Source organism: Odontesthes bonariensis, chromosome 21, assembly GCF_027942865.1.
Source record: "Odontesthes bonariensis isolate fOdoBon6 chromosome 21, fOdoBon6.hap1, whole genome shotgun sequence".
NCBI classification, from domain to species: domain Eukaryota; kingdom Metazoa; phylum Chordata; class Actinopteri; order Atheriniformes; family Atherinopsidae; genus Odontesthes; species Odontesthes bonariensis.
In genome coordinates, this window is record NC_134526.1 from 502798 (window position 1) to 523829 (window position 21032).

Here is a 21032-nt window from a genome sequence, read left to right on the forward strand (position 1 = left end):
GTTATTTCCAGGTTCTGGATCAATTTAAAATTAAGCTAAAATTATTAAAGATCTGATCAATAAATAAAAGATGTTCTGAATAACATTTATATTTATTAGATTTAATGTGACGACAGATTAAAAACTGAAGTTTGTTGTTGGAAAAACTGAATAAATTAAAAAAAACTTAATTATTTTCCTTTTCTGAGATTTTTGGCCTTTATTTATATAAATAAATAATAAAAACCATCTGATCGCGGATCAATCAGAACTTCTGAGGCTGATCAATAAATAAAAGATGTTCTGAATGGCATTTAGAATAGAAAAATACTTTATTCATCCCCCAATGGGGGAAATTCAAATTTGTCAAGTAGCTCAACATTTTTTTAAATATTTACAATGATTGTATTAACAACAATAATAATAATAATAATACTAACTAAATAATAATAAATGACAAAATAAACAAATAAATAAAAATCAATCAATTGAGAAGGATTTATATCTATTCATTAGATTTAATGTGACGACAGATTAAAACTTAATAAATTTAAAAAAACTTAATTATTTTTCTTCTTTTCTGAGATTTTTGGCCTTGGGTTTATTATTTATTTAAATAAATAAATAATAAACCCATCTGATCGCGGATCAATCAGCGCGGATCGGTGACTGATGCCGCCTGCGCAGCCGCGCCGCCTCCCCATCACATCCATGTTGTCTGACCGGAGGATGCGTCGGTAGGCGGCTAACGGCTAACGGAGCGGAGCGGCGGCACCGGGCGGGTTTCTCATGTCTGTTCCTGTTCCGACGTCGTTCAGCGGAGCCGTTACCGTCACGCACCGGCCCGGACTCGACATGGCGGCGGCCAGGAGCTCCGGCGGGCTGGCCGGGTAGCTGTTATGTAAGAGCAGCGTTAGCCCGCCGCCATGACTGACGCGCAGCAAGAAATGTCTCCGGACTTCGTCCTGATGCGGCTCGTGTCCGCGGCAGAGTACGACCGGCTGGAGGAGCCCGACCACCGGAGACCCGGAGGCGGCGGCGGGTTCGGGCCTGTCAAAGCCGCGCTGGGACACCGGGGCGGCGGGTTTGAGCTGGACCCCGGCGGCCCCCCGGCGGGCCTCGGCTCCGCATCCCCGCACTACAGCTCGCCGCTCCCCGGGAAAGGCGAGCTGGACGGCGGGCTCGTGTTGACGCAGGCCCCGCCGGGCTCGGAGGTGCCGCCTGCGCAGCCGCCCGAGGACTCCGCGGCAGCGGCGCAGCGGTTCGTGGACTTCCCGGTGCCGCACGCGCACGGCTCCGCGGGGCAGCTGATGGTGTTTCAGAACCTGCTGCGGTCCGGGGACCGGATCCTGGACCGGGTCCTGGAGTGCGGACTGGAGCCGCCGGGGTTGCTCCAGGAGGAGGCAGAGAGGCTGGACCCGGGTCCTGGTTCTGGTCCGGGGCCCGGAGGGGGGAAGGACCAGGCGGTCCTCAGACTGGGTTCTGACGGGTCCCAGAGTCCCCAGCCGGTCCCGGATCTGGACTCCGGTTCCGGCTCGGTTCCGTGCCACAGACACCGCCTCGCTCAGTGGCCCCCGGGCCTGCTGGACCAGGCGCTGCGCCTGGGACTGCTGGAGCCCAGGAAGACCCGCTCCCCCGGGGAGGACCCGGTTCTGGTTCTGGCCCAGAGGCTGGGGCAGCTGGGGGAGGCGAGGGAGGGGGGGGGAGCGGGGGAGGCCGTGATGCTGCCCCTCCCTCGCTGCTCCTGCCACGGCGTCCTGGCCTCGGGGGCGGGGGGCCCCGGCGAGGACCCCAGCGAGACCAGCGACGCCCTGCTGGTTCTGGAGGGTCTGGGTTCTGAGGAGGTGGGCGGGCTGGGGCAGGGGGGGTGCGGGGGGGCCACGGAGAAGGGGCAGCAGGTGGGGGCCCCTGGGGGGGCGGGGCCTGTGTTCTCCGGAGGGACCCTGAGCGGCCTGATGCAGCAGGTGCACCGCCTGGCCGAGGAGGCGGGGGTCCTGGGAGCCGCGGTGGGCCCCCCCACGGCCGACCTGTACCCGCCGGCCCCCCATGCCGCAGCGGCCCCCGGCGGGCCCCCCGGCCCCCCCGACCCCGGCCCCCGCTCGCAGCCGCAGAGCCGCGCCGCCACACCCAAACTGGGCGTGGCCTCAGGGGGGGCAGGGCGGTCCGCCTCCCCCCTGGTGCTCCTGGAGGGGGAGGCGGGGGGTCGGAAGTCTCGGGGCAAGTCGAAGAAAGGGGGCTCCCTGAAGGTCCGGCTCAGCAAGCTGTTCAGAACCAAGAGCTCCAGCGGGGGGCCGGGGGGGCTGCTGGACAAGAGGCCGTCCCTGGCCTCCTCCACCTCGTCGGGGGGCAGCCTGCTGGACGTCTGGGGGTCCGGATGCAGCACGGCGGACCAGGACAGCAGCAGGTAAGAACCACTCACTCTGATTGGTCATCTGAGGAGGAACTTATTGATGATTGGCTGCAGCTCAGAGACAGGAAGTCCTCATGAAACCTGAACCGAACCAGAAGGTCAGGTCTATGTTGGGACCTCTCAGGTCTATGTTGGGACCTCTCAGGTCTCAGGTCAGGTCTATATTAGGACCTCTCAGGTCAGGTCTATGTTGGGACCTCTCAGGTCAGGTCTATATTAGGACCTCTCAGGTCAGGTCTATGTTGGGACCTCTCAGGTCAGGTCTATATTAGGACCTCTCAGGTCAGGTCTATGTTAGGACCTCTCAGGTCAGGTCTATATTAGGACCTCTCAGGTCAGGTCTACGTTAGGACCTCTCAGGTCAGGTCTACGTTAGGACCTCTCAGGTCAGGTCTACGTTAGGACCTCTCAGGTCAGGTCTACGTTAGGACCTCTCAGGTCAGGTCTACGTTAGGACCTCTCAGGTCAGGTCTACGTTAGGACCTCTCAGGTCAGGTCTATGTTAGGACCTCTCAGGTCAGGTCTATGTTGGGACCTCTCAGGTCTCAGGTCAGGTCTATGTTAGGACCTCTCAGGTCAGGTCTATGTTGGGACCTCTCAGGTCAGGTCTATGTTAGGACCTCTCAGGTCAGGTCTATGTTAGGACCTCTCAGGTCAGGTCTATGTTGGGACCTCTCAGGTCAGGTCTATGTTGGGACCTCTCAGGTCAGGTCTATGTTGGGACCTCTCAGGTCAGGTCTATGTTGGGACCTCTCAGGTCAGGTCTATGTTGGGACCTCTCAGGTCAGGTCTATGTTAGGACCTCTCAGGTCAGGTCTATGTTAGGACCTCTCAGGTCAGGTCTATGTTGGGACCTCTCAGGTCAGGTCTATGTTGGGACCTCTCAGGTCAGGTCTATGTTAGGACCTCTCAGGTCAGGTCTATGTTGGGACCTCTCAGGTCAGGTCTATGTTGGGACCTCTCAGGTCTCAGGTCAGGTCTATGTTAGGACCTCTCAGGTCAGGTCTACGTTAGGACCTCTCAGGTCAGGTCTACGTTGGGACCTCTCAGGTCAGGTCTACGTTGGGACCTCTCAGGTCAGGTCTATGTTGGGACCTCTCAGGTCTCAGGTCAGGTCTATGTTAGGACCTCTCAGGTCAGGTCTACGTTGGGACCTCTCAGGTCAGGTCTACGTTGGGACCTCTCAGGTCAGGTCTATGTTGGGACCTCTCAGGTCAGGTCTACGTTGGGACCTCTCAGGTCAGGTCTACGTTGGGACCTCTCAGGTCAGGTCTACGTTGGGACCTCTCAGGTCAGGTCTATGTTAGGACCTCTCAGGTCAGGCCTATGTTGGGACCTCTCAGGTCAGGTCTATGTTAGGACCTCTCAGGTCAGGTCTATATTAGGACCTCTCAGGTCAGGTCTACGTTGGGACCTCTCAGGTCAGGTCTATGTTAGGACCTCTCAGGTCAGGTCTATATTAGGACCTCTCAGGTCAGGTCTATGTTGGGACCTCTCAGGTCAGGTCTACGTTGGGACCTCTCAGGTCAGGTCTACGTTGGGACCTCTCAGGTCAGGTCTACGTTGGGACCTCTCAGGTCAGGTCTATGTTGGGACCTCTCAGGTCAGGTCTATATTAGGACCTCTCAGGTCAGGTCTATGTTGGGACCTCTCAGGTCAGGTCTATATTAGGACCTCTCAGGTCAGGCCTATGTTGGGACCTCTCAGGTCAGGTCTATATTAGGACCTCTCAGGTCAGGTCTATGTTAGGACCTCTCAGGTCAGGTCTATGTTGGGACCTCTCAGGTCAGGTCTATGTTGGGACCTCTCAGGTCAGGTCTATATTAGGACCTCTCAGGTCAGGTCTACGTTAGGACCTCTCAGGTCTATGTTGGGACCTCTCAGGTCTCAGGTCAGGTCTATATTAGGACCTCTCAGGTCAGGTCTATGTTGGGACCTCTCAGGTCAGGTCTACGTTAGGACCTCTCAGGTCTATGTTGGGACCTCTCAGGTCTCAGGTCAGGTCTATATTAGGACCTCTCAGGTCAGGTCTATGTTGGGACCTCTCAGGTCAGGTCTATATTAGGACCTCTCAGGTCAGGTCTATATTAGGACCTCTCAGGTCAGGTCTATATTAGGACCTCTCAGGTCAGGTCTATATTAGGACCTCTCAGGTCAGGTCTACGTTAGGACCTCTCAGGTCAGGTCTACGTTAGGACCTCTCAGGTCAGGTCTACGTTAGGACCTCTCAGGTCAGGTCTACGTTAGGACCTCTCAGGTCAGGTCTACGTTAGGACCTCTCAGGTCAGGTCTACGTTAGGACCTCTCAGGTCAGGTCTATGTTAGGACCTCTCAGGTCAGGTCTATGTTAGGACCTCTCAGGTCAGGTCTATGTTAGGACCTCTCAGGTCAGGTCTATGTTGGGACCTCTCAGGTCTCAGGTCAGGTCTATGTTAGGACCTCTCAGGTCAGGTCTATGTTGGGACCTCTCAGGTCAGGTCTATGTTAGGACCTCTCAGGTCAGGTCTATGTTAGGACCTCTCAGGTCAGGTCTATGTTGGGACCTCTCAGGTCAGGTCTATGTTGGGACCTCTCAGGTCAGGTCTATGTTGGGACCTCTCAGGTCAGGTCTATGTTGGGACCTCTCAGGTCAGGTCTATGTTGGGACCTCTCAGGTCAGGTCTATGTTAGGACCTCTCAGGTCAGGTCTATGTTAGGACCTCTCAGGTCAGGTCTATGTTGGGACCTCTCAGGTCAGGTCTATGTTGGGACCTCTCAGGTCAGGTCTATGTTAGGACCTCTCAGGTCAGGTCTATGTTGGGACCTCTCAGGTCAGGTCTATGTTAGGACCTCTCAGGTCAGGTCTATGTTGGGACCTCTCAGGTCAGGTCTATGTTGGGACCTCTCAGGTCAGGTCTATGTTGGGACCTCTCAGGTCAGGTCTATGATGGGACCTCTCAGGTCAGGTCTATGTTGGGACCTCTCAGGTCAGGTCTATGTTGGGACCTCTCAGGTCAGGTCTATGTTGGGACCTCTCAGGTCAGGGCTATGTTGGGACCTCTCAGGTCAGGTCTATGTTAGGACCTCTCAGGTCAGGTCTATGTTGGGACCTCTCAGGTCAGGTCTATGTTGGGACCTCTCAGGTCAGGTCTATATTAGGACCTCTCAGGTCAGGTCTATATTAGGACCTCTCAGGTCAGGCCTATGTTGGGACCTCTCAGGTCAGGTCTATATTAGGACCTCTCAGGTCAGGTCTATGTTAGGACCTCTCAGGTCAGGTCTATGTTGGGACCTCTCAGGTCAGGTCTATGTTGGGGCCTCTCAGGTCAGGTCTATGTTGGGACCTCTCAGGTCAGGTCTATGTTGGGACCTCTCAGGTCAGGTCTATGTTGGGACCTCTCAGGTCAGGTCTATGTTAGGACCTCTCAGGTCAGGTCTATGTTGGGACCTCTCAGGTCAGGTCTACGTTGGGACCTCTCAGGTCAGGTCTATGTTAGGACCTCTCAGGTCAGGTCTATGTTAGGACCTCTCAGGTCAGGTCTACGTTGGGACCTCTCAGGTCAGGTCTACGTTGGGACCTCTCAGGTCAGGTCTATGTTAGGACCTCTCAGGTCAGGTCTATGTTTGAACCTCTCAGGTCAGGTCTATGTTGGGACCTCTCAGGTCAGGTCTACGTTAGGACCTCTCAGGTCAGGTCTATGTTGGGACCTCTTAGGTCAGGTCTACGTTAGGACCTCTCAGGTCTCAGGTCAGGTCTATGTTTGAACCTCTCAGGTCAGGTCTATGTTGGGACCTCTCAGGTCAGGTCTATGTTGGGACCTCTCAGGTCAGGTCTATGTTTGAACCTCTCAGGTCAGGTCTATGTTGGGACCTCTCAGGTCAGGTCTATGTTGGGACCTCTCAGGTCAGGTCTATGTTGGGACCTCTCAGGTCAGGTCTACGTTAGGACCTCTCAGGTCAGGTCTACGTTAGGACCTCTCAGGTCAGGTCTATGTTGGGACCTCTCAGGTCAGGTCTATGTTTGGACCTCTCAGGTCAGGTCTATGTTAGGACCTCTCAGGTCAGGTCTATGTTGGGACCTCTCAGGTCAGGTCTATGTTTGGACCTCTCAGGTCAGGTCTATGTTGGGACCTCTCAGGTCAGGTCTATGTTGGGACCTCTCAGGTCAGGTCTATGTTTGGACCTCTCAGGTCAGGTCTATGTTGGGACCTCTCAGGTCAGGTCTATGTTGGGACCTCTCAGGTCAGGTCTATGTTTGGACCTCTCAGGTCAGGTCTATGTTTGGACCTCTCAGGTCAGGTCTATGTTGGGACCTCTCAGGTCAGGTCTATGTTTGGACCTCTCAGGTCAGGTCTATGTTGGGACCTCTCAGGTCAGGTCTATGTTGGGACCTCTCAGGTCAGGTCTACGTTGGGACCTCTCAGGTCTCAGGTCAGGTCTATGTTAGGACCTCTCAGGTCAGGTCTATGTTGGGACCTCTCAGGTCAGGTCTATGTTTGGACCTCTCAGGTCAGGTCTATGTTGGGACCTCTCAGGTCAGGTCTATGTTGGGACCTCTCAGGTCAGGTCTATGTTTGGACCTCTCAGGTCAGGTCTATGTTGGGACCTCTCAGGTCAGGTCTATGTTAGGACCTCTCAGGTCAGGTCTACGTTGGGACCTCTCAGGTCTCAGGTCAGGTCTATGTTAGGACCTCTCAGGTCAGGTCTACGTTGGGACCTCTCAGGTCAGGTCTATGTTAGGACCTCTCAGGTCAGGTCTACGTTGGGACCTCTCAGGTCTCAGGTCAGGTCTATGTTAGGACCTCTCAGGTCAGGTCTATGTTGGGACCTCTCAGGTCAGGTCTACGTTGGGACCTCTCAGGTCAGGTCTACGTTGGGACCTCTCAGGTCAGGTCTACGTTGGGACCTCTCAGGTCAGGTCTACGTTGGGACCTCTCAGGTCAGGTCTACGTTGGGACCTCTCAGGTCAGGTCTATGTTAGGACCTCTCAGGTCAGGTCTATGTTAGGACCTCTCAGGTCAGGTCTACGTTGGGACCTCTCAGGTCAGGTCTACGTTGGGACCTCTCAGGTCAGGTCTATGTTAGGACCTCTCAGGTCAGGTCTATGTTGGGACCTCTCAGGTCAGGTCTACGTTGGGACCTCTCAGGTCAGGTCTATGTTAGGACCTCTCAGGTCAGGTCTATGTTGGGACCTCTCAGGTCAGGTCTACGTTGGGACCTCTCAGGTCAGGTCTACGTTAGGACCTCTCAGGTCAGGTCTATGTTAGGACCTCTCAGGTCAGGTCTATGTTTGAACCTCTCAGGTCAGGTCTATGTTGGGACCTCTCAAGTCAGGTCTATGTTGGGACCTCTCAGGTCAGGTCTATGTTTGAACCTCTCAAGTCAGGTCTATGTTGGGACCTCTCAGGTCAGGTCTACGTTAGGACCTCTCAGGTCAGGTCTACGTTAGGACCTCTCAGGTCAGGTCTACGTTAGGACCTCTCAGGTCAGGTCTATGTTGGGACCTCTCAGGTCAGGTCTATATTAGGACCTCTCAGGTCAGGTCTACGTTAGGACCTCTCAGGTCAGGTCTACGTTAGGACCTCTCAGGTCAGGTCTATGTTAGGACCTCTCAGGTCAGGTCTATGTTGGGACCTCTCAGGTCAGGTCTATGTTGGGACCTCTCAGGTCAGGTCTATGTTTGGACCTCTCAGGTCAGGTCTATGTTGGGACCTCTCAGGTCAGGTCTATGTTTGGACCTCTCAGGTCAGGTCTATGTTGGGACCTCTCAGGTCAGGTCTATGTAAGGACCTCTCAGGTCAGGTCTATGTAAGGACCTCTCAGGTCAGGTCTATGTTATCATCATCATTTCTCCTCCTCTTTATTTTATATTTTCTTTTTACATTTCCCCCGTCTCTGTTTTTACTTCTTGTTTTGCATTTCTGCCTCGTTATGCAAATTAGGGGGGGGGCTTATACTTTGGAGATCTGCCCCTCGTTTGTCCTGTGGCCGTCCCGGTAACCATGGTAACGCCCCCTCTGACCTCTGCTCTGTGTCTCCAGGCTTCAGGTGTCCAGGCCTCACGGTGCCCTCTCTCCGGTGCCGTTCACTCCTGCTTTCACCGGTGAGTCACATGCACATGTGTGTGAGTGTGTGTGAGTGTGCACGGTCAGGTGAGGCGTCCTCCCTGACCACGGCATCACGAGCTGATGATGAAGGCTCCGCCGCCGCCGCCGCCATCACCATCACCATCACCATCATCAGCTGCCTCTGAGGGACGAAGACACTTCCAGCTCCTCCTCCTCCTCACTAACCTTTCTGCCCTTCCTCTGACCCTCCTCTTCCTCTTCCTCTAACCCTCCTCTTCCTCTGACCCTCCTCTTCCTCTGTCCAGGTGAGACGGTCTCTCTGGTCGACGTGGACATTTCTCGCCGGGGCGGGGCCTCCACCCACCCCCCCACGCCCCCTCCCCCACCCAGGCGGAGCCTCAGTCTGCTCGGTACTTTCTTTACTTCCTGTTTACTTTCTTTACTTCCTGTTTACTTTCTTTACTTCCTGTTTACCTTCTATACTTCCTGTTTCTCTTCTCCTGCTTCCTGTTTCTCTTCTCCTGCTTCCTGTTTACTTTCTTTACTTCCTGTTTACCTTCTTTACTTCCTGTTTCTCTTCTTCTGCTTTCTGTTTACTTTCTTTACTTCCTGTTTACCTTCTTTACTTCCTGTTTACTTTCTTTACTTCCTGTTTACTTTCTTTACTTCCTGTTTACCTTCTTTACTACCTGTTTACTTTCTTTACTTCCTGTTTACTTTCTTTACTTCCTGTTTACCTTCTTTACTACCTGTTTCTCTTCTTCTGCTTTCTGTTTACTTTCTTTACTTCCTGTTTACCTTCCTTACTTCCTGTTTACTTTCTTTACTTCCGGTTTACTTTCTTTACTTTCGGTTTACTTTCTTTACTTTCGGTTTACTTTCTTTACTTCCTGTTTACCTTCTTTACTTCCTGTTTACCTTCTTTACTTCCTGTTTACGTTCTTTACTACCTGTTTCTCTTCTTCTGCTTTCTGTTTACCTTCTTTACTTCCTGTTTACTTTCTTTATTTCCTGTTTACCTTCTTTACTACCTGTTTCTCTTCTGCTTTCTGTTTACCTTCTTTACTTCCTGTTTACCTTCTTTACTTCCTGTTTACTTTCTTTATTTCCTGTTTACCTTCTTTACTTCCTGTTTACTTTCTTCACTTCCTGTTTACTTTCTTCTGCTTTCTGTTCCTCTTTCTGCCTGCATCCGTCCTCCGGTCCACATTAAACCTGGGTCCAGTTCATCCAAAAACTGGATTTTTGACATATAAACATGTTAGTCTGACTGAAACTGGACCAACGTACCCAGATAATGCAGTTCGGGAAAGAATCACTTCTGCATGTAAACACTCAGAATGGACTGAAACGATTCCTCAAGTTATTACAGAAACTCCTCCTTTAACTCCTTTAACTCACATTTATCACTCAGTGGGGTCATCTGGCCCTGAAAGGATCGGATTATTGGCTAAATCACAATCAGACTGAGTTATTAAGTGCATGCAGACACCTTAATCTGACTAAGAACTGGATCTGGCTCATGGTTTGCTGAGTCTGAACCATGTTTCTCTGTTGACCTGCAGATGATTTCGGGGGTTCTCCTCAGCAGCAGGGACCCTTCATGGAGCGCAGCTTTGGAGCCTCCATGCAGTCTCTGCCCCCCCGACCGCTGGCCCTGCCCCCCTCCCTCAGCACCATCCAACACAGCCTGAGCCTCAACGGTAACGCACACAGATACACAGCCCCCCCATAGATCCTCTTCCTGTTCCCAGCTCTAACCGATCTCTCCTGCTTGCTGCACAGACACCTTCCTGCGAGGTTTACCCCGGCCGGTGGCCCTGCGGCCCGATGGGCAGCACCTTCCGCCCCGCCTGGCCCCGCGCTGCCCGCTCAGCCGACCCGATGCCGGCAGCTTCGCCACCAGCCTCAGAGAGCTGGAGAAGGTGGGGCCCCTGGTCCTGGGTGGGGTCTGTTTCTGGGGGCGGAGCTGACGTGTGTTTGTCTGCAGTGCGGCTGGTACTGGGGCCCGATGAACTGGGAGGACGCCGAGATGAAGCTGAAGGGGAAGCCCGACGGCTCCTTCCTGGTCCGGGACAGTTCGGACCCGCGCTACATCCTGAGCCTGAGCTTCAGGTCGCAGGGCGTCACGCACCACACCCGCATGGAGCACTACCGAGGTAACGCCCACACCACACCGCGGCGGGCGCCCAGCCGGCCGCCACATGTTCACGGCCTTGTTGTTCTGCAGGGACCTTCAGCCTGTGGTGCCACCCAAAGTTCGAGGACCGCTGTCACTCCGTGGTGGAGTTCATTGAGAGAGCCATCATGCACTCCAAGAATGGGAAGTTCCTCTATTTCCTGCGCTCCCGGGTCCCAGGTATGCACCGGCCAATCGGCTCGCAGCGTCCCCTCCACACCTGCCCTTCGGTTCGCCACCAAACACAGAAACCACCACAAGGTGGCGGTAATACACCGAGCGGTTCCCCACCAAACACAGAAACCACCACAAGGTGGCAGTAATACACCGAGCGGTTCCCCACCAAACACAGAAACCACCACAAGGTGGCGGTAATACACCGAGCGGTTCCCCACCAAACACAGAAACCACCACAAGGTGGCGGTAATACACCGAGCGGTTCCCCACCAAACACAGAAACCACCACAAGGTGGCGGTAATACACCGAGCGGTTCCCCACCAAACACAGAAACCATCACAAGGTGGCGGTAATACACCGAGCGGTTCCCCACCAAACACAGAAACCACCACAAGGTGGCGGTAATACACCGAGCGGTTCGTCACCAAACACAGAAACCACCACAAGGTGGCAGTAATACACCGAGCGGTTCCCCACCAAACACAGAAACCACCACAAGGTGGCAGTAATACACCGAGCGGTTCGTCACCAAACACAGAAACCACCACAAGGTGGCAGTAATACACCGAGCGGTTCGTCACCAAACACAGAAACCACCACAAGGTGGCAGTAATACACCGAGCGGTTCCCCACCAAACACAGAAACCACCACAAGGTGGCAGTAATACACCGAGCGGTTCCCCACCAAACACAGAAACCACCACAAGGTGGCAGTAATACACCGAGCGGTTCCCCACCAAACACAGAAACCACCACAAGGTGGCAGTAATACACCGAGCGGTTCCCCACCAAACACAGAAACCACCACAAGGTGGCAGTAATACACCGAGCGGTTCCCCACCAAACACAGAAACCATCACAAGGTGGCGGTAATACACCGAGCGGTTCGTCACCAAACACAGAAACCACCACAAGGTGGCAGTAATACACCGAGCGGTTCGTCACCAAACACAGAAACCACCACAAGGTGGCAGTAATACACCGAGCGGTTCGTCACCAAACACAGAAACCACCACAAGGTGGCGGTAATACACCGAGCGGTTCGTCACCAAACACAGAAACCACCACAAGGTGGCAGTAATACACCGAGCGGTTCGTCACCAAACACAGAAACCACCACAAGGTGGCAGTAATACACCGAGCGGTTCCCCACCAAACACAGAAACCACCACAAGGTGGCAGTAATACACCGAGCGGTTCCCCACCAAACACAGAAACCACCACAAGGTGGCGGTAATACACCGAGCGGTTCCCCACCAAACACAGAAACCACCACAAGGTGGCAGTAATACACCGAGCGGTTCCCCACCAAACACAGAAACCACCACAAGGTGGCAGTAATACACCGAGCGGTTCCCCACCAAACACAGAAACCACCACAAGGTGGCGGTAATACACCGAGCGGTTCGTCACCAAACACAGAAACCACCACAAGGTGGCAGTAATACACCGAGCAGTTCCCCACCAAACACAGAAACCACCACAAGGTGGCAGTAATACACCGAGCGGTTCGTCACCAAACACAGAAACCACCACAAGGTGGCAGTAATACACCGAGCGGTTTCCCACCAAACACAGAAACCACCACAAGGTGGCAGTAATACACCGAGCGGTTTCCCACCAAACACAGAAACCACCACAAGGTGGCAGTAATACACCGAGCGGTTCGTCACCAAACACAGAAACCACCACAAGGTGGCGGTAATGCACCGAGCGGTTCCCCACCAAACACAGAAACCACCACACTTGAAAGTCCCATCAAATATCAAACAAACAAATCTTAATACCAATAATTGGATATGAAAATATTCAAGCTATAACTCAACAAGATTGTAAATAAACACACAAGTTATGGGAGACTTATTGAAGGAGCAATGTGACTAACACACAGATATATTGATGTGGGTGCAGACATTCAGAATCAGCCATTAGAAACGCTCAACACGTCCAGGCAGCTCTCCACTCAGGTCCTGAATGATCTAACTCGGTGTGTTCAGGTCTACCCCCGACCCCGGTCCAGCTCCTGTACCCGGTGTCCAGGTTCAGCAGCGTGAAGTCTCTGCAGCACCTGTGTCGCTTCTGCATAAGACAGCTGGTCCGGATAGACCACATCCAGGAGCTACCGCTGCCCACGTACGTACCCGACTCGCACACCTGTGGGGGGGTTTTCACCAGAGTATCGGTCAGGTTTTAGAAAACTACAGCAGCTATCACAGGTAGCAGATCCCTTTTTATTGATCACAGTAGATCATGAAATACTAAAACTAATACTCATTCCTGTCGGACTGTCTGAACACACAGAAAGTAGCGCTTCTAGTTACCTGAGATTCCCGAAGGTGTTCCTCAGGGCTCAATCCTGGGCTAGAGCCCTGCACTCCCGCGGGACCCAACGCAAAGCAGTGCGGCGCGGGACACATTTTGAAAGCTCATTGCTGGCGGGAGCGGTGATAAGCTGCAGTCCCGCTAACTAAAAACTTGTTTAATATAAAAGCTATAATGATCTCCTGCTGCTGAAAACAACTGAGAAGAAATAAAGCCTAACTAAAAGAAGTTCAAAAGCGCGATCCATCCCTCCTTTTATTCAGGAGATGCGCATTGCACAACGACGAGGGACAGGGCATGGTTAACCTGCTTAAATAATATCTGGATTACATTTTCAACATTCAGGGTTTAAAAAGGTAGGGTAATTAATAACACATATTGTTTTCATTCCACTTGTTTGCATTTAAATCAGTGTAACGTGAGCTGTAGGCTGAGATATTAATGCTCAAATCCACTCAAAGTAGGGGGCGGGGCTCCATCACGCTGTGTTTAACTAAAAATATATACTTTTACTTCCAAGAAAGGAAATGTGAGGAGTGGCATATAACATATGTACAATGTATTATTCTTAATCTTCACGGTAGATTTTGGTAGGTATGTTGGGCTTACTGCTGTAAAGCCTCAGCTGCTCCTGCACTATTTGCCCCCCCCACCTGAAGGATCGGACAGCGCAGCTAAGATCATGTTTCTTTCCTCAAGCCAATGACAAGAACTTCCGACTGTAAATTCTGTCCCGCGCAGGCCTCTACCTGGGGCCACTCCTCATCATGTTACATATAAGCCCTAAAATCCATTTTTATGCTGATGATACAGTGATGTACTGCTCTGCATCTCCACCTAACAAACCCCTCTGTCAGCTTCAGCAGACTTTTGATACTGCTCAGCATACTTTGAGGGTTAAAACTAGCTTTGAATGCCTCGAAAACAAAACTCGTGTTTTTTAAAAAGCAAAATCGAAGCTTCTGAATCTTCAGAGACTGAGTTATTGTCCCAGTACAGATATCTGGGAATCCAGATTGATGTTTCTCTCTCCTTCACACCTCATACTCATGGAGAACATGAGAAACATGGAGAAGCAGCATTTAGCTGTTATGCTGCCAACAAGTGGAACAAACTGCCAGTGGAGATTAAACTTTCACCAAATGGAGACATTTTTAAATCCAGGTTAAAAACATTTCTGTTCTCATGTGTCTATGCATGAAATCTGCACGATATCTTTGAACTTATCTGGACTGTTGCTGGTTTTTAAATTCATTTAAATTATTTTATTTGTTTCTCTTTATATTCTTTTATGTATTTTTTTAATGCTTCTTGCACTCCCTGCTGCAATGCTTTTATTTTATGTGAAGCACTTTGAATTGTTTGTACATGAAGTGTGCTCTATAAATAAATTTGATTTGATTTGATACTCAACAACATTAAGTTAAAACTGGGTTTGATCTTTAGAATCAAATCTCAGGAGCTGCCTGAGCAGGTTTTACTTCTGCTCACAAACAGAAACCACAGAAAACAGGAAGTAAAGCAGGAAACACTGACTGACTCAGCTCCTCATTGGCCGACAGGACCTCCTCTTTGTTTAGTAGAAACTAGACCAGATGTTTGATCTACACACCTGTAGAACCCTGAGTGTAATTAACCCTGTAAATCCCAGAAACTAAGCTGGTTTTCCCCTAAACGACGGTCCAGTTAAAGGCTGCTGTTCACGTGTTTTTTTTCAGGTCTCTGATCGCCTACCTGAGGAAGTTTTATTACTACGACCCAGAGGAGGAGATCAGCCCAACGCTGCCGGAGCTGAAGGAGCGAGGCCTGGAGCCTGGAGGCCAGCCGGGGGTCGAGTCCCAAACGTAGCACTGGAACCCAGAGGCAGCGTGAGTTTACATCCCGTCTGTGGATGTTTTACGTCTTTTTGTGGATGTTTTACGTCTCTTTGTGGATGTTTTGCGTCTCTTTGTGGATGTTTTACGTCTCTTTGTGGATGTTTTACGTCTCTTTGTGGATGTTTTGCGTCTCTTTGTGGATGTTTTACGTCTCTTTGTGGATGTTTTACGTCTTTTTGTGGATGTTTTACGTCTTTTTGTGGATGTTTTGCGTCTCTTTGTGGATGTTTTATTTCTCTTTGTGGATGTTTTGCGTCTCTTTGTGGATGTTTTGCGTCTCTTTGTGGATGTTTTACATCTTTTTGTGGATGTTTTACGTCTTTTTGTGGATGTTTTGCGTCTCTTTGTGGATGTTTTATTTCTCTTTGTGGATGTTTTGCGTCTCTTTGTGGATGTTTTACGTCTCTTTGTGGATGTTTTACGTCTTTTTGTGGATGTTTTGCGTCTCTTTGTGGATGTTTTGCGTCTCTTTGTGGATGTTTTATTTCTCTTTGTGGATGTTTTACGTCTTTTTGTGGATGTTTTGCGTCTCTTTGTGGATGTTTTACGTCTTTTTGTGGATTTTTTGCGTCTCTTTGTGGACGTTTTACGTCTTTGTGGATGTTTTACATCTTTTTGTGGATGTTTTGCATCTCTTTGTGGATGTTTTACGTCTTTTTGTGGATGTTTTACCTCTTTTTGTGGATGTTTTGCGTCTCTTTGTGGATGTTTTATTTCTCTTTGTGGATGTTTTGCGTCTCTTTGTGGATGTTTTATGTCTTTTTGTGGATGTTTTACGTCTTTTTGTGGATGTTTTACGTCTTTTTGTGGATGTTTTACGTCTCTTTGTGGATGTTTTGCGTCTCTTTGTGGATGTTTTACGTCTCTTTGTGGATGTTTTGCGTCTCTTTGTGGATGTTTTACGTCTCTTTGTGGATGTTTTACGTCTTTTTGTGGATGTTTTGCGTCTCTTTGTGGATGTTTTATTTCTCTTTGTGGATGTTTTGCGTCTCTTTGTGGATGTTTTACGTCTCTTTGTGGATGTTTTACGTCTTTTTGTGGATGTTTTGCGTCTCTTTGTGGATGTTTTATTTCTCTTTGTGGATGTTTTACGTCTTTTTGTGGATGTTTTGCGTCTCTTTGTGGATGTTTTACGTCTTTTTGTGGATTTTTTGCGTCTCTTTGTGGACGTTTTACGTCTTTGTGGATGTTTTACATCTTTTTGTGGATGTTTTGCATCTCTTTGTGGATGTTTTACGTCTTTTTGTGGATGTTTTACCTCTTTTTGTGGATGTTTTGCGTCTCTTTGTGGATGTTTTATTTCTCTTTGTGGATGTTTTGCGTCTCTTTGTGGATGTTTTATGTCTTTTTGTGGATGTTTTACGTCTCTTTGTGGATGTTTTGCGTCTCTGTGGATGTTTTATGTCTTTTTGTGGATGTTTTACATCTTTTTGTGGATGTTTTATGTCTTTTTGTGGATGTTTTGCGTCTCTTTGTGGATGTTTTACGTCTTTTTGTGGATGTTTTACGTCTTTTTGTGGATGTTTTGCGTCTCTTTGTGGATGTTTTATGTCTCTTTGTGGATGTTTTGCGTCTCTTTGTGGATGTTTTATGTCTTTTTGTGGATGTTTTACGTCTCTTTGTGGATGTTTTGCGTCTTTTTGTGGATGTTTTACATCTTTTTGTGGATGTTTTATGTCTTTTTGTGGATGTTTTGCGTCTCTTTGTGGATGTTTTACGTCTTTTTGTGGATGTTTTACGTCTTTTTGTGGATGTTTTGCGTCTCTTTGTGGATGTTTTATTTCTCTTTGTGGATGTTTTGCGTCTCTTTGTGGATGTTTTATGTCTTTTTGTGGATGTTTTACGTCTCTTTGTGGATGTTTTGCGTCTCTGTGGATGTTTTGCGTCTCTTTGTGGATGTTTTATGTCTTTTTGTGGATGTTTTGCGTCTCTTTGTGGATGTTTTACGTCTTTTTGTGGATGTTTTACATCTTTTTGTGGATGTTTTGCGTCTCTTTGTGGACGTTTTACGTCTTTGTGGATGTTTTACATCTTTTTGTGGATGTTTTGCATCTCTTTGTGGATGTTTTACATCTTTTTGTGGATGTTTTACCTCTTTTTGTGGATGTTTTGCGTCTCTTTGTGGATGTTTTGCGTCTCTTTGTAGTCATGCAAACCATTTTACATGTCTTTGTAGTTATTATGTGACTCTCTATAGTTAATTATGTGGTTTTGTGATGCTTTGTGATTGAGTTTTTGGCTCACACTCGAGCTTTGCTACGGGAATGTCATCCATTAGACGTTTAGGTGTAAGGTGTCCCTGATTCTTCGGGCCCTGTAGGCCTGTTGTTTAAACCATTCATGAGTCCAGGTTCTGATTGACGGTTGTTTAACTATGAACTGATCCTTTATCTGTCATTGATGACTGACGCACTCTTCTTCTTCTTCTTCTCCTGCAGTTCTTTTCTTTCTTTGTTTTCTGGACTCGACCGAAGGACGTTCGAACATTGAAACTGAACTCACAGACTGCAGCCAATCGGCTCCCTCCGCTCAGTCTTGTATCCGGGCGGGTTTCAGATGATCCCCCCTCCTCTGATTGGCTCGAGTGGAGTCGGCGGGGGAGGGACGGGGGATGTGGAAACTCCGCCTCTCTTTTGATGTCGTCACTGAGCGGCGAACGTGACTTCGCCGTCGGGAAGACGCTGAAATCTCAACGAGGACGGAAACCGTCGCCTCTGGGATCCAGAAACTTCCAACAGCTGGATGCAAAAAGCACTTTGTAGTTTTATTTTGGAGACGTTTGGAGGTCTTTGAGACCAGAGTTCACCCAAATGTGGAAGAGCAGAAGGCAGAGCAAATCTCAACTCAAAGCCCACCTTCCCTTTTACCTGATGATGTCATCGCATCAGACGCGCTCCCACGTGCAGAATAAAGTCTCATCCGTCAGTTTTCAGATCAGCTGCTTCTCTTTATGAGCCGAATGTTTGGTGAAGATTAGCCAGATGTTTTCCATCTGAAGTGTTTTAGCTTTAATCAGCTCATCAGATCAGTTTCACAGTCGTTCACCAAGAAAAAAAACGATGGTTCCAAAGAGTGAGCGAACACTCGGACAGCAGAAACAAGAGGCTCTGAAACGTGGGAACCTTCTCTGCCGGGACTCTGAATGGGATGTTTAACGCCAAAGTGGCCAAATGATTTGATTATTAATCAGCAGGTTTATCCTGGATTTTATTTCAATTAAAAAGCTAAAAGTTGGGTTGCGTTGGGTTGGGTTGGGTTGGGTTGGTTGGGTTGGTTGGGTTGGGTGTGGGTTGGGTTGGGTTGGGTTGGGTTGGTTGGGTTGGGTTGGGTTGGTTGGGTTGGTTGGTTGGGTTGGTTGGGTTGGGTTGGGTTGGTTGGGTTGGGTTTTGGTTGGGTTGGGTTGGGTTGGGTTGGGTTTGGTTGGGTTGCATTGGGTTGGGTTGGGTTGGGTTGGGTTGGGTTGGGTTGGTTGGGTTGGGTTAGGGTTGGGTTGGGTTTGGGTTGGGTTGCATTGGGTTGGTTGGGTTGGTTGCGTTGGGTTGGGTGGGCTGGTTGGGTTGGGTTTGGTTGGGTTGCATTGGGTTGGGTTGGGTTGGGTTGGGTTGGGTTGGGTTGGTTGGGTTGGGTTAGGGTTGGGTTGGGTTTGGGTTGGGTTGGTTGGGTTTGGTTGGGTTGCATTGGGTTGGTTGGGTTTGGTTGGGTTGGTTGCGTTGGGTTGGGTGGGCTGGTTGGGTTGGGTTGGTTGGGTTGGTTGGGTTGGGTTGGGTTGGGTTGGGTGGGCTGGTTGGGTTGGGTTGGGTTGGTTGGGTTGGGTTGGGTTGGGTTTGGTTGGGTTGCATTGGGTTGGGTTGGGTTGGGTTGGTTGGGTTGGGTTAGGGTTGGGTTGGGTTTGGGTTGGGTTGGTTGGGTTTGGTTGGGTTGCATTGGGTTGGTTGGGTTTGGTTGGGTTGGTTGCGTTGGGTTGGGTGGGCTGGTTGGGTTGGGTTGGTTGGGTTGGGTTGGGTTGGGTTGGGTGGGCTGGTTGGGTTGGGTTTGGTTTGGTTGGGTTGGGTTGGGTTGGGTTGGTTGGGTTGGGTTGGGTTGTTTGGGTTGGGTTGGTTGGGTTGGGTTGGGTTGCGTTGGGTTGGGTTTGGTTGGGTTGCGTTGGGTTGGTTGGGCTGGTTGGGTTGGGTTTGGTTGGGTTGCGTTGGGTTGGTTGGGCTGGTTGGGTTGGGTTTGGTTGGGTTGCGTTGGGTTGGTTGGGCTGGTTGGGTTGGTTGGGCTGGTTGGGTTGGGTTGGTTGGTGGACTCTGAGTTGAGATGCTTCCCTGAGCTCTGGGGTTCAGCAGATGTGTGAATGTAATCTGTTGGGTTTGGGTCTGAGTCCGGCCTCCAGAAGAAGCACCGAACATGAATGTCCCCGATGCTTCAGATCGGTTTGTGAGGCCCTCAGAGGCTGAAAGGGTTTAACGAAGCAGGCTGAGCTCCTCGCTTCTCAGAACTTCAGTTTGTTCTCATGAATCTGAGTGGACACAAACAACTTTATTAAACTTTAATCACAATGACTGATGATTAGAACCCCGTTTTCAGGTATTTGGGAGGCCGAAGGTCGGAACAAACCGTTTGAGAAGGAGACGCTCTGACCTTCGTGCACCCGAGGGTCAGAGGTCACGGGAAGGGGAAGAAAACTTTTGAACTACTTCCTGTTCTGACTCCTGATGAGAAGTGATTCAGAGGAAGGAAACGCGTTGGGATCCGCCGCCCCGACGGGGGCAACTTTTACCAAAAAATCACAGAGGAGGAGAGTGAAGGTGCCAACTACTGAACTGAACACGCTGTGTTTGGACCCTGGGAACACTGGGGATACTGGGAACCCTGGGGATACTGGGGACATTGGGGACAATGGGAACCCTGGGGACACTGAGGATACTGGGAACATTGGGGACACTGGGAACCCTGGGGACACTGGGGATACTGGGGACAATGGGGATACTGGGAACATTGGGGACACTGGGAACCCTGGGGACACTGGGGACACTGAGGACATTGGGAACTGTGGGAACACTGGGAACCCCGGGGACACTGGGGATACTGGGGACACTGTGGACATTGGGGACACTGGGAACCCTGAGGATACTGGGGATACTGGGGACAGTGAGGACATTGGGAACATTGGGAACCCTGGGACCCTTGGAACCCTGGAGCTGGGACTCTTGCTGATGTCAAACAGTGGGCATTGTACTGAGCTGAAGGCCTGCAGCTGCTGCTGTGCAACCACAGTTAACCTGTGAATAAAGCGGTGTGACCTCACCTGTTTCTGACTGCTGCTCTTTGTGTGGTTAAATGGAAAATAAACTTATTTATTAAAGTATTTTAAAAGGTTAAAAAAGAGGAACAGGAACAGGGGGAAGAAGTATATTAATATTAATGTTCCACAGACTGAACTTTGGTTAAAGAAGGAAACAGTCCAGCTGTTCTTTGGTCCAACAGGATGATGGTTCCAGAGCAGGAAAACCGAGTTTAAAGGGACAGTTCGCCTCTTTTGACATGAAGACATGAACAATATGCGTTCAAAGGAGGAATACATTTTATTGCAGGATCATGAGGTAAGTAAATATAAAGTAAATAAGTAAATAGGTAAATGAAATCAGCTGGTTAACTCTGGAGTCTTAGTGACGTCTGATGAGCGCCTCTGCTGGGAAACATCTGGACTTAATGTCTTCATTTTTAGAAAGAAGCCGGTCCTGGCGTCACGGGGGCGCTGGGCGTCACGGGGCCGCTGGGCGTCACGGGGCCGCTGGGCGCCACGGGGCCGCAGGGCGTCACGGGGCCGCTGGGCGCCACGGGGCCGCAGGGCGTCACGGGGCCGCTGGGCGCCACGGGGCCGCTGGGCGTCACGGGGCCGCAGGGCGTCACGGGGCCGCTGGGCGTCACGGGGCCGCAGGGCGCCACGGGGCTCCAGGGTTGATTCCTTGGACCTCCGTCTTTGTCCTTCTTGTCCAGGGGCTTCAGGTGGGTGGACAGCACCAGGTCTCTGAGGGACAAACAGGTGTTACAGCCT

General features: G+C 50.5%; 1 protein-coding gene across 2 annotated transcripts; it reads left to right on the forward strand.

Annotated features, from left to right (window-relative positions):
* Positions 1-659: 659 nt before the first annotated feature.
* On the forward strand, positions 660-18223 carry LOC142371704 (suppressor of cytokine signaling 7-like). 2 transcript variants are annotated; one of them, XM_075454431.1, is made up of 10 exons: positions 660-2383; positions 8410-8471; positions 8742-8846; positions 10002-10139; positions 10222-10361; positions 10427-10595; positions 10667-10795; positions 12791-12926; positions 14834-14983; positions 17431-18223. In XM_075454431.1, the coding sequence occupies exons 1-9, from the start codon at positions 906-908 to the stop codon at positions 14961-14963; spliced, it is 2487 nt and encodes an 828-aa protein (XP_075310546.1). In that variant the 5' UTR covers positions 660-905; the 3' UTR covers positions 14964-14983; positions 17431-18223. The 2 variants fall into 2 exon arrangements, with proteins under 2 accessions (XP_075310546.1, XP_075310547.1); XM_075454432.1 differs by lacking the exon at positions 8742-8846.
* Positions 18224-21032: the final 2809 nt, after the last annotated feature.

Coding starts and splice junctions, on each gene's coding strand:
- LOC142371704 (XM_075454431.1), top strand. CDS start 906: ATGACTGACGCGCAGCAAGAAATGTCTCCGGACTTCGTCCTGATGCGG. Junction 10,140..10,221: donor ACACAGCCTGAGCCTCAACG/GTAACGCACACA, acceptor CTTGCTGCACAG/ACACCTTCCTGCGAGGTTTA. Junction 12,927..14,833: donor CAGGAGCTACCGCTGCCCAC/GTACGTACCCGA, acceptor GTTTTTTTTCAG/GTCTCTGATCGCCTACCTGA.